At 38.5% G+C, this 17,323-nt stretch overlaps 1 protein-coding gene across 1 annotated transcript in view; it reads right to left on the bottom strand.

Annotated features, from left to right (window-relative positions):
- The window catches only part of ZNF704 (zinc finger protein 704), a 205,129-nt gene that overhangs the window by 130,776 nt on the left and 57,030 nt on the right, over window positions 1-17,323 (bottom strand). The window contains exon 3 of the mRNA XM_024731327.1: window positions 13,386-13,451. Within this exon, the coding sequence (XP_024587095.1) occupies window positions 13,386-13,451 (66 nt within the window). The remainder of the gene's footprint in view (window positions 1-13,385; window positions 13,452-17,323) is intronic.

Genomic DNA, 17,323 nt, shown 5'->3' with positions numbered 1-17,323 from the left:
AAAACTTCATCATGGACCAGTGTGTATAGGCTCCAATATACCACTTGATTATTTTACCAGTTCCTTATTTCTGATCCCCATTGCAGGCATTCGGTCAATGACTACTAAGGTTTATTAGGTCTTCTTTTAAAGATGCTACTGGGATGTAAGTATCAGTACGTGATCACACTGTAAAAATTAAATATCTTACCACTGAAGAAGGCAAAGTCTAGGTATATAAAATTTCATTCTTCCTCAACAGACCAGTTGCCTGCTGTGGAAGTTTCAAGCTTGGGGATCTACCTTGTCATTTAACTAAATTATCATTGCCTTTGAAGCAGTCATCCCATGCTTTTCCTCAGCACTTTTGGCTTGTGATGTGCAGCTCTGGCGAACGTGGAAAACAAAGTGGAGCTAGGAACTCCCCGCTCTCTGAAAAGACACTGCCCTGCATTCCTGAGTCTACAACCTGGGACCAACACCAACTCAATAGCAGAGTCTTTAGTGGAATCGTGGGGGACCTAGCCTTGATCTAACATCTCCTCTTAGATAACACAGGAAATGTTTCTTGGGAGTAATTTCAGTTAACTAAGAGAAAGAAAGTCCCCGAGAGAAAAGGAATGAACGTTAAAACTAGAGTTTGGAATTAACATAAACACACTACTATATATAAAATAGATAACCAACAAGGGCTTACTGTATAGAACAGGAAACTATACTCACTATTTTGTAATAACCTATAAGGAAAAAGAATCTGAAAAAGAGCAGGTATAGGGCTTCCCTGGTGGCGCAGTGGTTGAGTCTGCCTGCCGATGCAGGGGACACGGGTTCGTGCCCCGGTCCGGGAGGATCCCACATGCCGCGGAGCGGCTGCGCCCGTGAGCCATGGCCGCTGAGCCTGCGCATCCGGAGCCTGTGCTCCGCAATGGGAGAGGCCACAACAGTGAGAGGCCCGCGTACCACAAAAAAAAAGAACAGGTATATATGTATGTATAACTGAATCACGTTGCTGTATACCTGAAACTAACACTGTAAATCAATTTTAAAAACTTCAATTAAAAAAAACAAAATAAAACAAAAAAAACCTAGATACTCCATCTCTCTCCCTATAGGTTTACAAATTTTTTTTCTTTCTCAATGAATTTTTAAAATTTTGTTCACTTGTTTTTAGTGTCCAAAGGTACAGGAATTAGAGAACAAAGATAAAGTGTTCTATCCATTGAATGAAACAATCCATTTTCCAAGAGATTGATCATAATTCTAAGTAGAGTAACAGTGGCCTTTTTAATATCTCCTAGAATGATCAGATTTACATGAAACTATAGCCTGGCTTTGATTTTCAGCTTTTCTCCTTTACTCTAGGATTCTCGCTGGGCTCCTGAGCTTCTGCATGCTGCAATGCATCACACTGGTTGCATTGATCACCCCTTAAGCTGCCACCTGCTATCGCCTCCCACCTTTGATCCTTTGCCATCAACAGTGTAGTCTTCAAACAGCACTGCTGTGTTCTAACTGCAAAAACAAGTGCCCTCCTCCGTGGAAAAATACCACATTCCAGCTTGGTAAAGCAGGTGGTGTGTTTCAGAGGATGGAGCAGAAAGTAGTATCTCTTCCTTTCAAACAAGAAGGAAGACTATTAGCACATCAGCAAATAAAGTCGTGCTCGATGAATTTTAAGTGCTGCCTCACAAACGAAAATGTGGCAAAATCTGAAAAATCAGCTTTTAGAAAGTGTTTCAGTCCATTTTTCAAACCCAACCTCTGAGCTTTTTTTTTTCTTTAAACCGATTTTCCCATCTTTCAAATAATGTGGAGAGACCAGATGATTTTCAAGGTGCGCATACATCTTTTTGCTCCGTGAGACAGAAAACCTGACATTTGTGTCAACATCCTGGCATAACACGATGACCATCACACACAGCACTACGCTGGCATACACAGTGCAGACGCCTGACACGTTTTAGAGGTATCATCCAGACGAAATAGCCTATTTCATTTCTAGCCCAGGAAGGCAGAATAAAGGGCTTGTGCTTTCGCTTTCTGTGGATAATTAGAATTTATATAATTAAATTACTCAGAGTCTGGGAAATAAAGAGCAAGCAACAATCATATTTGGACTTTGAAGTTGCAGCTACAGACTCAGAAAAACTTAGTGTTTTTTCATTTCTGTTCTTGAAAGAAGGTTTTTTTTCCCCCTATTAAGGTTGGTTTCTCTGAAGCCAAATAGGACACAGGAACTTTCAATAATGTGAAGACAAAACAAACACCATAACCAAGAGTGGGAACTGTCCCTCTGCCACCAACAGATCCCTGCAAATGCAGGGAATTCTGCCAGTTTTGACTGGGGCTAAGAAAGAAGAAGACTGACACCAAGCAGAGTGATGCCCTTCATGGCAAACACCTCTGCCATTGGGTAACTTCCAGATGTGACAACTGCTACCGAGGGCCATGCTGTCATCAGCTTGATGCCATAGACACACAAAGAAATTGTTTTCCATGTTTGCACATAGTTTCACCATACACTGAAGGAATGGCTGAAGCAGAAGTTACATTTTTTTGCCATGGATGCTGGAGCAAATTTGCAAACTGGTGGATTCACATTTGAGATCAAAGGAAGTCAACATTAGACTCAGTCAGCTCAGCGGGGCATGATTCCGAAGGAAATGCAAGCAGTTTTATATCCAACATAAGAGTGCCTCCCTCTATTTACAAGGGTGGTAACAGAAGGAATGATTCAGTACATACAGAAAATGCTGAGTCCGGAAACATCAAAAACATCAATGAAAAGCTGTGGAAACCTGTTCCTTACTGGATGTGTTGCCCTGGCCTCCTACTTGTCCAGAGAGTAGGCAATAACCTTGTCCTTGGGTGGCACATTTAGGTGGGTTCAGTGGCTGCTACTCTTTGCCACTGCTAAAGTGGAGTTTGCCATGATGTGATGAATGACCAGGGAGCCCTCATGGCCAAGAGCAATGGATAAGAGCCCACTTAATCAGATTCCTACAGAACACCTATTCGGTGCAGAAAAGTGTGTAGGTTTTTTTTAAAAATTGAAATATATTAATTGATGTATAATATTATGTTAATTTTAGGTGTAATACTTGATGATTAGACATTTGCGTATATTATGAAATGATCACCATGGTAAGTCTAGTAACTGTCTATCCCCAAAGTTACTACAAACAATATTATTGACCATATTCCTTATACTGTATAGTACAAACCTGTGACTCATTTATTTTATAACTGGAGGTTTGTGTTTCTTAATCCCCTTCACCTATTTTCCCTACTCTCCTACCCCTCCCTTCTGGCAGCCAGGCATTTGTTCTCTGTATCTACGACTCTGTTTATGTTTTGTTCTGTTTGTTTGTTTAGATACAACATATAAGTGAGATTATGTGGTATTTGTCTTTCTCTGACATTTCACTTAGCGTAATAACTTCTAGATCCATCCATGTTGTCACAAAAGGCAAAACTTCATTTTTTTTTTTTATGGCTGACAAAATTCCACTGTGTATATATGCCACATCTTCTTTATCCATTCACCGATTGATGGACACTTAGGTTGCTTCCATATGTTGGCTATTGTAAATAATGCTGCAGTAAACACTGGGGTGCACATATCTTTTCAAATACTGCTTTTGTTTCCTTTGGGTAAAAACCCATAAGTGGGATTGCTGGATCATACGGTGGCCCTATTTTTAACTTTTTGAGGAATCTCCATACTGTTTTCCATAGTAGCTGCACCAATTTACATTCCCACCAACAGTGCACAAGGGTTCCCTTTTCTCCACATCCTTGCCAACACCTGTCATTTTTTGTCTTTTTGATGACAGCCATTCTGACAGGTGTGAGGTGCTATCTCATTGTGGTTCTGATTTGCATTTCCCTGATGATTAGTGATGTGCATCTTTTCGTACACCTGCTGGCCATCCTATAGTACAAACCTGTGACTCATTTATTTTATAACTGGAGGTTTGTGTTTCTTAATCCCCTTCACCTATTTTCCCTACTCTCCTACCCCTCCCTTCTGGCAGCCAGGCATTTGTTCTCTGTATCTACGACTCTGTTTATGTTTTGTTCTGTTTGTTTGTTTAGATACAACATATAAGTGAGATTATGTGGTATTTGTCTTTCTCTGACATTTCACTTAGCGTAATAACTTCTAGATCCATCCATGTTGTCACAAAAGGCAAAACTTCATTTTTTTTTTTTATGGCTGACAAAATTCCACTGTGTATATATGCCACATCTTCTTTATCCATTCACCGATTGATGGACACTTAGGTTGCTTCCATATGTTGGCTATTGTAAATAATGCTGCAGTAAACACTGGGGTGCACATATCTTTTCAAATACTGCTTTTGTTTCCTTTGGGTAAAAACCCATAAGTGGGATTGCTGGATCATACGGTGGCCCTATTTTTAACTTTTTGAGGAATCTCCATACTGTTTTCCATAGTAGCTGCACCAATTTACATTCCCACCAACAGTGCACAAGGGTTCCCTTTTCTCCACATCCTTGCCAACACCTGTCATTTTTTGTCTTTTTGATGACAGCCATTCTGACAGGTGTGAGGTGCTATCTCATTGTGGTTCTGATTTGCATTTCCCTGATGTTTAGTGATGTGCATCTTTTCGTACACCTGCTGGCCATCTGTATATCTTCTTAAACGTCTTTTCAGGTCCTTTGGCCATTTTTTAATGGGGTTGTTTGGGTTTGTTTGTTTTTTGATGTTGAGTTGTATGAGCTATTTGTATATTTTGGATATTAACCCTTTATCAGTTATGTTGTTTGCAAATATCTTCTCCCATTCAGTAGGTGGATTTTTGTTTTGTTTAGTTTGCTTTGCTATGCAAAACATTTTTAGCATTATGTAATCACATTTGTTTATTTTTGCTTTTGTTTCCCTTGCCTGAGGAGACAGATCCAAAAAAATATTACTAAGACCTATGTTAAAGAGCATATTGCCTGTGTTTTCTTCTAGAAGTTTAACGGTTTCACATCTTAGACTTAGCTCTTTAATCCATGTTGAGTTATTTTTTGTACACAGTGTGATAACGTAGTCCAGTTTGATTCTTTTGCATGTAGCTGTACAGTTTTCCCAATACCATTATTGAAAAAGCTGTCTTTTCCCCATTGTATATCCTTACCTCCTTTGTCACGGATTAACTGTCCATAGAGTATGAGTTCTTTTGTGGGTTCTCTGTTCTGTTCCATTGAACTATGTGTCTGTTTTTGTACCAGTACCATACTGTTGTGGGTTTTTTTGTAGTTTAAAAAATTCATTAATTTTTTTATTGATGTATAGTTGATTTACAATGTTGTATTAGTTTCAAGTGTTCAGCAAAGTGATTCAGTTATTTTCACCTACATACACACACACACACACACACACACACATTCTTTTTCAGATTCTTTTCCCATATAGGTTATTATAAAATATTGAGTATAGCTCCCTGCGCTATACAGTAGGCCCTTGTTGTTTATCTGTTTTATATATAGTAATGTGTATATGTTATTCCCCAAATCCTAATTTATCCATCTTCCCACCTTACCCCTTTGGTAACCATAAGTTTGTTTTCTATATCTGTGAGTCTGTTTCTGTTTTGTAAATAAGTTCATTTGTATCATTTTTTAAGATTCCACATATCAGTGATATATGATATTTGCCTTTCTCTGACTTAGTTGTATGATAACCTCTAGGTCCAACCATGTAGCTGCAAATGGCATTATTTCATTCTTTTTTTATCGCTGCGTGGCATTCCATTGTATACATACACCACATCTTCTTTATCCATTCATCTGTCAATGGACATTTAAGTTGTTTCCATGTCTTGGCTATTGTATAAATAGTGCTGGTATGAACATTGGGACTCATGTATCTTTTTGAATTATGGTTTCCTCTGGGAACATGCCCAGAAGTGGGATTGCAGGATCATACGGTAACTCTATTTTTAGTTTTTTGAGGAACCTCCATACTGTTCTCCATAGTGGTTGTACCAATTTACATTTCCACCAACAGTGTAGGAGGGTTCCCTTTTCCCCACACTCTCTCCAGCATTTATTATTTGTAGACTTTTTAATGATGGCCATTCTGATTGGTGTGAGATAATACCTCATTGTAGTTTTGATTTGCATTTCTCTGATAATTAGCAATGTTGAGCATCTTTTCATGTGCCTTTTGGCCATGTTACCATACGTTTTGATTGGTGTAGCTTTGTAGTATATTTTTGATATCAGGGCTCATGATACGACCAGCTTTTTTTTTTCTCAAGATCACCTTGGGTATTCAGGGTCTTTTGTGTTTCCATGCAAATTTTAGAATTATTTGTTCTAATTCTGTGGAAAATGCCATTAGTATTTTCATAGGGATTGCACTGAATCTGTAGCTTGCCTTGGGGAGTATGGCCATTTTAACAATATTAATTCTTGCAATTCACGAGCAAGGTATATCTTTCCAATGTTTTTGTCGTCTTCAATTTGTTTCATCAATGTCTTTTAGTTTTCCGAGTACAAATCTTTCACCTCTTTGGTTAGATTTATTCCTAGGTATTTTATTCTCTTTGATGCAATTGTAAATGGGATTTTTTTTCATTTCTCTCTTTGATAACTCATTAGTTAGTGTACAGAAGCACAACATATTTCTTCAACTTTACTGAATTCATTTATTAGTTCTAACAGTTTTTTTGGTGGTGTTAAGTTTTTCTATATATAGTATCATGTCACCTGCAAACAGTGACAGTTTTACTTCTTCCTTTCCAATTTGAATTTATTTTATTTCTTTTTCTTCTCTGATTGCTGTGGCTAGAACTTCCAATACAATGTTGAACAAAAGTGGCGAGAGTGGACATTCTTCTCTTGCTTCTGATCTTAGAGGAAATGCTTTCATCTTTTCACCACTGAGTATGATGTTGGTTGTAGGTTTGTCATATGTGGCCTTTACTATGTTGAGGTATGCTCTTCAAGAACTCTCTTATTCCTTAAAATTATACTCTTCCCAAAGTGATCTGAAAGTTACAGCAGGTTTTCTTTTTTTTTTTTTGAGAATTTTACTTTATTTTGTTTAAATGGCCTACAGAGACAGGGAGAGTTATTAATTGAATGTGAAGATGGATTTGAGACAAAATACTGGTGGCAAATCACAAAAATTCATTTCTTCTTAGGTTTGTAGCAGTTTCTCTACAAATGCAAATGTTAATTTTCACTGTGTCATTATCTGCAGATATGTGGAAAATATGATGGCACAGTTTAGTTGTTAGGAACAAATCAAAAAGGAAGCTTATTAGCCCTGAAAAATAAACATGTGGGGAACACAATTCTTAAATATAGCTTTCAATGGGGGTAATGCTTTCTATGAAGGTTACGAGGCACAATACAGGCTAAATGCCATGCTCCCCATGCCCCCAGCCGTCCTTATAAATGTGGTGCAGCTGTCTGGCACTTTTGCCAGTGATAGTTCTGTATGATCATTAACGCTACCTGATTAGTATTTGTGAAATTACATTGCATGTGAAAAGAACTGAGGTGATATTTTTGAAAACCACATGGTTAATGTATTTACCAACTGTGGTTAGAGAATACAGTTTTTCCAAAAACAGCTCACAGTTACCAGTATCTAAGATTCAGTGTTGTGTTTTATTCAGTGGCTTTCGCAGAACTTGGAACAGTCTGGTCACATCCAAGTAACATTAAAGATTAGAGTTATCCTGATGTAATCAATCCCAGGGAACAAAAATGAAAGTTTCTAATGTGATTTGATGAAATCTCACTTTCTGAAGATGAAAGCCACATTTTATTTAATTTTTAGTATGTGGTCGCAAATTGGATATAGAAAATAGCAGATGGCCTTATGAGATATTATTCTTACAAAGGGGCAGTGAAATTAGGCAAATCTATCATGTGACTGAACTTGAGGGTTCATTTAGGAAAGGGGAGTTCATGCGCTCCACTGAAGAAGTGAACGTTTGCCAAATCAACTCAAAACAAATCCTGAGTGGGGGAGAGCCATCAAAATCTTTTAATCAGGGGCTTCCCTGGTGGCACAGTGGTTGAGAGTCCACCTGACACTGCAGGGGACACGGGTTCATGCCCCGGTCTGGGAAGATCCCACATGCCGCAGAGCGGCTGGGCCCGTGAGCCATGGCCGCTGAGCCTGTGCGTCCGGAGCCTATGCTCTGCAACGGGAGAGGCCACAACAGTGAGAGGCCTGCGTACCGCAAAAAAACAAACAAACAAACAAAAAAAACTTTTCATCAGGACTTTCCTTGTGGCGCAGTGGTTAAGAATCTGCCTGCCAATGCAGGCAACACGGGTTTGAACCCTGGTCTGGGAAGATTCCACATGCTGCAGAGCAACTAAGCCCATGGGCCACAACTACTGAGCCCGCATGCCACAACTACTGAAGTCCGCATACTTAGAACCCATGCTCCACAACAAGAGAAGCCACTACAATGAGAAGCCTGTGCACCGCAACAAAGAGTAGAAGCCCGTGTGCAGCAACAAAGACCCAATGCAGCCAAAAATAAATAAATTAATTAATAAAAAATATTTTCATCATTTAGGGATTAAGCTGTACAATTAAAGCTCGCCTCAAGAAAAGCCAATATATATAAATCAAAATGTAGGGAGGTAGTATTTATTTTAAAACAAAATTTCTTAAACTAGCAAGCACTTTTAGTAATGTGTGTACATTATGATTATGTTCTGACTATTTAAGTTCATCTATATACCATTATTCATAAACACATTTATTATGCATATGACTTTTGCTTAAAGTGTGCAGGTCTTTGTTACTACAGTTTTATTGCTAAAGGCAACTTGGATTTAGCATGTCTAAAACCAAACCCCTTCCCTCCACCCAATCTATTTTCTTTTGTATTACTTCTGAATTACTTCTTTTTTTTTAACAGCATTACCAACCACTTTATCCATCCAGATGCCCATGCCAGAAATTCTGGAACCATCCCGAGTACTTACTAAGCTTCCCATCTGCTTTATTCCCCCAAGTTCTGTAGAATCTGTACTTCACACTCTCTTGAACACAGCCCTCTTCTGTGATGCTTCTGTACTAGTTAAAGGTTTCACAATGATCTCTCAGATTTCTACATCTGCCTCTTCTTCTTTCTGCCTTCGGTGTCAAAACTGATATACACATCCTCCCTACCTCCTCATCTCCACAGATACCAGAAGACTTTTCTGAAATGTCAGTCTAAGTTATCACTTGAATAGCTCTCCATAATCTAACAGATAAAAATCAAATTCTGAAAGTATTCCAAGTTAAGCCTAACTCTCCAGCCTTATCCCTTAACACTTCCCCACCCAGAACTCTATTTAGGCCAGGGTGGGGCGGGGGAGAACATAGGTTAATATTTAAAAGAAGAATAAATAACAGTTTAAGCTAGAAACAAAGTAAACCCATTCATTGTTCCTAGGAGTCTTTCTAAAAAATGATTTATGTTGTATTTCCTACTTTACAAGTAGCATGTATTCATTAACTGTTTTGTTGGTATATAAAAAACCATAAGAAATGCATTAAGTGTGACAACCCACGTCCAAGCCTAAAGTCCTTGACTTGGCCTGTTAAAACTGGTAACGGTTGCTACCGCAGGGAATGTCAGAGTATCTGGTAACAAGTAAAGAGGCCTTTTCAAACTCTGGAAATGAAGCTGCTTTCATATTTTTAAAAAATGAGAACGGTGGCTATATCACTTTAACCTTTCTTTTACTTAGATGAAATTTAAATATCTTCATAGTAATTATAATTGTACAAAAACACCAGTTATTCAAAACTGAGATTGACTTTCCTTTTAGGAGACATCCTGGAATTGTGCTGTAGATTTTTTTCCTGACCCACAGATGCTGAAATGTCTCTCTCCTTACATGGGATACTCCTTCCTCCCTCACTAGCCCTTAAGAAACACTGCCGTAGAAAGCTACTATTCCACCCTATCAGTGTGAGTGAGGCATTTTCTTCACGTGTGTCGTCAGAGCAGAAAAAAAGAGAAAGCACCGTCTTAGGGATAAATGATAAGCTGGACTGAAATGTATAATTAACCGATGCTTTACTCTGAACCTGCACCATTCAACAGTCATCACTAACCATTCTGGCTACCTTATACTGATTAACTGAAATAATGATATTTGGGATATGTTGAGTTAAATAATATACAGTATTAAAATTATTTTCACCTGTTTCTTTACCCTGTTTTTTTAAAAATTAATTAATTAATTAATTTATGGCTGTGTTGGGTCTTCGCTTCTGTGCGAGGGCTTTCTCTAGTTGTGGCAAGCAGGGGCCACTCTTCATCGCGGGGCGCGGGCCTCTCACTATCGCGGCCTCTCTTGTTGCGGAGCGCAGGCTCAGTAATTGTGGCTCACGGGCCCAGTTGCTCCATGGCATGTGGGATCTTCCCAGACCAGGGCTCGAACTCGTGTCCCCTGCATTGGCAGGCAGATTCTCAACCAGTGCGCCACCAGGGACGCCCTTTACCCTGTTTTTAAAGCAGCTATTGGAAATTTTTAAATTACATATATAGCTCATTAAATTTGTATTGTATAACGCTGCTCAAATGTGATTCTTTTGAAATAAGTGAAGGACAAACATCTTGTTTATTATTTGCCTTACTGTGATAAAAGCAGAATATAGAATTTATACTGGCAGGAGGAGGTGGGGAGTGGAAGGTAGTGGAAATCCAATTATTTCTACTACCTGATTGTTTAAATTTTGAACAGAAGTAGAGAGAAAAAAAGATGTGTAAAATCTAAACATAAACCAATTCTTCAGAGGCAACCAGTGGCGTCGGGAAGGCAGAATAATGGCACTCCTAAGCATTCTGGAATATCCCCATATACCCAACCTGTGCAACAAAGTCAGCGATCTACTGTAGCATAACAGAGCTACTGGTCCACCTGAAGTTTCGGGGGTTAAATTTTCTCCATTTTGCCGCCATAAATGATTTAGATGGAAGAGCATTTATTAATTATCCAAAGACTCTCTGAAAGTGATGCCTGCAAATGCCTGAATGTCACACTTTTTAAAAACTGAAGTATAGTTGATATACAATACAGGATTAGTTTCATATGTTCAGCATAGTGATTCTGTTTGTTTTTTGTTTTTGTTTTTTTAGGAGTATACTCCATGATAGATTATTATAAGATATAGGGTATAATTCCCTGTGCTATAGAGTAAATCCTTGTTGTATATCCATTTTATGTATAGTAGTTTGTATCTGTTAATCCTACACCCCTAATTTATCCCCCTCCCCTCTCCCCTTTGGTAACCATAGATTTGTTTTGTATGTCTGTGAGTCTGTTTCTGGTTTGCATATAGATTCATTTGTATTATTTTTTGGATTCCACATATAAATGATATCATACAGTATTTGTCTTTCTCTGTCTGACTTATTTCAGTAAGCATAATATACTCTGGGTTACACTTTCAGTATTTTATTCAATACTACCCAATTGAAACAGAGAGCATATCCTTTATTAATAGCAAAGTGACATAAATTATTATTTTAAAAATCCATATTAATAACCAAAATTCAAAATGCAATTATAAACAGGTGGTACATTCTAGTTTGGTACTAATGTGTGCTTATAATAAAGGGATATAAAACAAAATGATTGGAAATAGGTGAATTTTAAATGTCGAGGCAAGAACATACAATGGAGAAAGGACAGCCTCTTCAGTAAGTGGTGCGGGGAAAACTGGATAGCTACACATAAAAGAATGAAATTAGAACACTCCCTAACACCATACACAAAAATAAACTCAAAATGGATTAAAGACCTAAATGTAGGACTGGATACTATAAAACTCTTAGAGGAAAACATAGGAAAGACACTCTTTGACATAAACCACGGCAAGATCTTTTTTGACTCACCTCCTAGAGTAATGAAAATAAAAATAAACAAATGGGACCTAATGAAACTTAAAAGCTTTTGCACAGCAAAGGAAACCATGAACAAGACAAAAAGACAACCCTCAGAATGGGAGAAAATATTTGCAAATGAAGCAACGGACAAAGGATTAATCTCCAAACTATACAAACAGCTCGTGGAGCTCAATATCAAGAAAACAAACAGCCCATTTAAAACATGGGCAGAAGACCTAAATAGACATTTCACCAAAGAAGACATACAGGTGGCCAAGAGGCACATGAAAAGATGATATTACTCAACCATAAAAGGAATGAAATTGGGTCATTTGTAGAGATGCGGATGGACCTAGAGTCTGTCACACAGAGTGAAGTAAGTCAGAAAGAGAAAAACAAATATCATATATTAACGCATATATGTGGAATCTAGAAAAATGGTACAGATGAAACTGTTTGCAGGATAGGAATAGAGACGTAGACATAGAGAATGGACATGTGGACACAGTGGGGGGAAGAGGAGGGTGGGATGAATTGGACATAAATACACTACCATGTGTAACATAGATAGCTAGTGGGAACCTACTGTATAGCACAGGGAGCTTGGTGCTCTGTGATGATGACCTAGATGGGTGGGATGGAGGGGGGAGGGACATCCAAGAGGGAGGGGACATATGTATACATATAGCTGATTCATTTCATTGTACAGTAGAAACTAACACAACATTGTAAAGCAATTATACTCCAATAAAAAAATAAAGTCAACACAAACAAGTGTGTAAAGTTTTCTCTCAAACACACACACATAAACTAACTAAGCCAAATTTATGTCACAAAACACAAGCTTTCCTAAGTTATCACTAAGAAAATAAAGATAATGTCAGTCAATGCTATAGGTGTCAGTACGGGAAAGAGAACTGCTGGTTTAGAACTGCTGGTTCTCTGACTCACCTTATTAACTTCCTTCATAATTTTTTAAATCATTTTTTTAAATTGGAGTATAATTGCTTTACAATGTTGTGTTAGTTTCTGCTGTACAACGAATTGAATCAGTTATATGTATACATATATCCCCTCCCTCTTGGATCTCCCTCCCATCCCCCCCAACTTCCTTAATAATTTTGTAGAATATTATCAGAGTAGAGTTGTAGCATATGTGCATTTAAATTACAGAAATTCAACTATAAGCATTTGGCAGGAAGAGAGAACTTTAAAAAAACAACAGGGATTCGACTTTCTATCCATGTTCAGTCTCTCTCAATTCTTAACTCCGGGTCACTTGGCCTCAGACCAAATAAAGGAGTAAGTAACTTGCTCTCTAGCCTGATGCATAGCTGTGTGTAAAACATTGTGAGACAAGATGTTGTTAATGAATGTTCTGTAAGACTGTGGTCTCAAGGCTATAACTCACAACAGACCTCCTGTCTTTCCTTAAAGGTAGGGAGGCGTCCAGGAACAACACCAAGGAGCTTCCTGTAGGGACTTTTCCTGGCCTATGGTTGCAGGAAAAATCTCTTCTCCACTCACCAGACATCTTTACACAAAGCCAAGTGCCAAGGCTGTTCCCTGAGAATCTGGTCATTTCCCATCTCTCTGAAATGATTTTAAGAAAAGGGACACTGTTAAGGAGGTTCATACCAGTGTTAGGGCTTCGGGGGGCTGCCCCTAAATATGCCACAATGGCATATTGATTATTTTGAATTAAAGTTACTTAAGAATCAGCGATGGAAGGATTGGGAGTTTGGGGTTAGCAGATGCAAACTATTATATATAGAATGGATAAACAACAAGGTCCTACTGTAGAGCACAGGGAACTATATTCAATATCCTGTGATAAACCATAATGGAAAAAATATGAATAAGGATATATCCTTATTCATATTTTTTCATATTCTTTTCCATGTATATTTCTGTCTTCCTGAAAGTAGGAAATAAATCTCGCACATGAGAGGTATACTCCTTGCATCTGGAGGTAGAAGGACACCCTTACTGCCAGAGAGAGGGAATTCGGGGCTTAGAAGCCTATATAAACAAAACTTGTTACTTATTTTATTTACCACCTCAGACCCAAACTCTGTTTAGATTCTTCACGAATCCAGCACCCCAAACCCAAGCTTCTTTGTCCTGTCAATTCCTCTCAAATGTATCGTTTCTTTGTCTAAAAAGTATAAAAGCTCCCTGCTTTGACCACTTCTTAGGTCCCATTTCTATGAGACCTCTGTGCACATGAATTAAAAATTATTTCTTTTTCTCTTGTTAATTTGTCTTGTGTAAATTTTAATATTAGTTCAGTTACAAAAACTCAAGAGAGGTCAAGGGGAAAATTTCCCCTACCTCAACACCAGATACCTATATATTTTTAAAAAGCTTTAATAATTATTCTCTGCTTTAATGGCCCCAAACATCCTTTGGAGAACATGGGCCTTGTCAGTCTCATGGATATTTACAAGTTTTCCCCCTAGTTCACTTCTTCCTTATGTTACATTATTAATTATTTGAAAACACAGGTAAACTAAAGGTGCTCTGATCGTCCACTGCCTGTTGTGAACTCTTGGTCAGCACTGATGGTATGCCGCCTCTCCTCCCTGGTGCTTCCCCCGGGCCCCCAGTATAACTGTCTCCATAAGCAGAGGTAGGGTGTGGGTGGGAGAGCTAAGATCGTGTCTTCGTCTGAGATCTTATTCAGTCCTGGACTGTTTTCAGAGTGAGAGTTATGAGTATTATTTGCTAGAACTTCACTAAGATGCTTAGTTCAGGTGCTGTAAGAGGGTATAGAAGATTTAAATTGAGGAGATATTAGAGGAGGGAAACAATCTGAGGGAAATCTTAGACTGAACCTCATCCCCAGAGACCTATGGCTCAAGGCTGCCCCAGATTCTGCCAAGAACTAGAAGTTCATATGATAGTAAGTTGAAGAGAGAGCATAAAAACGATCAACTTCATCAGCATCCTACCATGTCTTCTCATTCCTAGCTCAGACTTACAATGGAGAGAACATTAGAAGAGAGACCATTTCTAATCTAGAACTTCATGGTTCTTGCCTCTAGAAGTAGAAAAGAAATTAGCAAGCCTCAAATACTTCGGAACATCACGTTACATGGTTTCATACTTCTTCTATTCAAGTTGCACGTCTCTTTTACAGATGCTAATAAATGAATCCATTCTTTAAAAAAAAAAAAAAGGCATAAATTCCACCATTCCGTTCAATGAAATTTTGAGTAGGAAGGGGGAGAATAATTGCCTTTTTTTCAATTGGTTTCCAATCTCAAGTCTTTCATAGTGGGTTCTGGACTCACAGGTGATCAAAGACGTTGTAAATAATAATTTTGTTTCTACTTAATCTTGATTTATTTGTTGACTTTAGAATCAAATCCCCAGCAAGATGTGACTTGATTGTGTTCTAATGGCACAATGTGTTTCATTAAGTTATAATGTCAATTATGTCGGTTCCTAGCAATTTCCTGTTTCCGTCCCTCTATCCACATGATTATACTTGTGCTTTGGGAAGATCATTTTGGCTGCTGTGTAACAAACAGACAGACTGAAGCAAGAAAACAGGAACAACAGTTACTTGCTGACCTGAATTACTAAAAGAATGGGAAGGGATGGAAGTGGATAAAGGTTTCCTGGAGGGGACTTCCCTCGTGGCACAGTGGTTAAGAATCCACCTGCCAATGCAGGGGACACGGGTTTGAGCCCTGGTCAAGGAAGATCCCACATGCCGCAGAGTAACTAAGCCTGTGCGCCACAACTACTGAGACTGCGCTCTACAGCCCGCGAGCCACGACTACTGAAGCCCGCGTACCTAGAGCCTGTGCTCCACAACAAGAGAAGCCACCGCAATGAGAAGCCCATGCACCACGACGAAGAGAAGCCCCTGCTCACTGCAACTAGAGAAAGCCCGCGCGCAGCAATGAAGACACAACACAGCCAAAAAATAAATAAATAAAAAATAAAATTAAAAAATTAAAAAAAAAACTTTCCTGGAAAAGATGGTCTTCATAGCTACTTTGAGGAGATTGCTTTGGTTCTTAACAATTACATAGTATTAGTCTTTCTCCAACATGGGCAGGTACATTTATATTGCCCTCCCAATTTTGTTTTGCTTTGTTTTGTTTTGTGGTATGCGGGCCTCTCGCTGCTGTGGCCTCTCCCGTTGCGGAGCACAGGCCCTGGACGTGCAGGCCCAGCGGCCATGGCCCACGGGCCCAGCCGCTCTGCAGCATGTGGGATCCTCCCGGACTGGGGCACGAACCCGTGTCCCCTGCATCGGCAGGCGGACTCCCAACCACTGCGCCGCCAGGGAAGCCCCCAATATATTTTTTTAAAAAGAAAATGTTCAATGAGATAAGCTTAGAGACCTTTTAAACTTTTCCGTCTTTTCAGTAGTTTCATATTGGTTACAGAGTTTGTGACCTAAAAAGTTTTTAATACATTTAAACATTAAACATTTGCTCCAGAAACTGCTATGCTTCTGGAGATTCAGAAATGATACGAATTTTGCCTTATCTCTCACTTAATTCCAAGTCTGACATAAAAGACTTTTCTATAAGTAATATATAGTACATAAAAGACAAAGGAGAAAATGTAGAGAACACCACTGAAAATGGTAGCCCAAATAAGTTCACAATTTTCCATTGTCAACATAAGATATTGCCTGAAGCTCGGGTCATTTCCTAACTTTGAACTCAAAGGTTAATGAGTTTCTCAAGTTCTTTCTAAACGATACAGTTCCCAAAGAGGCATTCTATAAGGAGAAGATGACTTCATTTTACCCAGCAAGTGATATATATGACATCACTATATTTTAAAACCCTGCAAAACAAACAGTGCCGTATGGTTCAATTTTTTTCCAACAGCAAACTAACAATCTGGAGTATTCTAATAAATTGTTGTTAGGAATATTTTTGGCCAAACTTTTCTTTTTCCCTTGTTACAAGTGGTTTGCTAATAGATTTCTTTAGCTTTGGGGTTATAATTAGAAGACAGTTTCTACTTTGCGTAATCAAATTGTAATTGCTGTTTGGGTGAAATCCAACCAGTTAAAGCATCAGTACTTCCAAAAAAACAATGTCTGGCAAAAAGAGGATAACAAATGCCATGCTCTAATGATCCAGGTTATCTAATAATGTTTTCCTAACAGTTGAGTTTTTATTGTTTTTTAGAGTCTGGACAGCAAGTGATATTAGAATTATCAATGTATTTTAAGGCATCACATTTGCAACTGACAATAAATTAATGTTCTCTGATAAACACTAATGACGGTAATAAGAAACAAAAATTCACTTGGGGTCAGAAACCTCCCAGTCTTAGGTCTGTCATTTGTTAGATTTGTGCTCCAGTGTCTGAATTTATTTCCAGTGCCCGGGGAATTTCCAAACACATACATCTCTTGCTTTAGAAGCCAAAAAGCTCAGTTGCAGGCCCTGGTAGAATGAATGAACATAACTGTGTTTCTAGCTCCC

Source organism: Neophocaena asiaeorientalis, unplaced genomic scaffold, assembly GCF_003031525.2.
Source record: "Neophocaena asiaeorientalis asiaeorientalis breed wild unplaced genomic scaffold, Neophocaena_asiaeorientalis_V1.1 scaffold371, whole genome shotgun sequence".
Classification (NCBI taxonomy): Eukaryota; Metazoa; Chordata; class Mammalia; order Artiodactyla; family Phocoenidae; genus Neophocaena; species Neophocaena asiaeorientalis.
The sequence above is the reverse complement of the archived record's forward strand: the minus strand, read 5'-3'. Positions and strand labels throughout refer to the sequence as shown.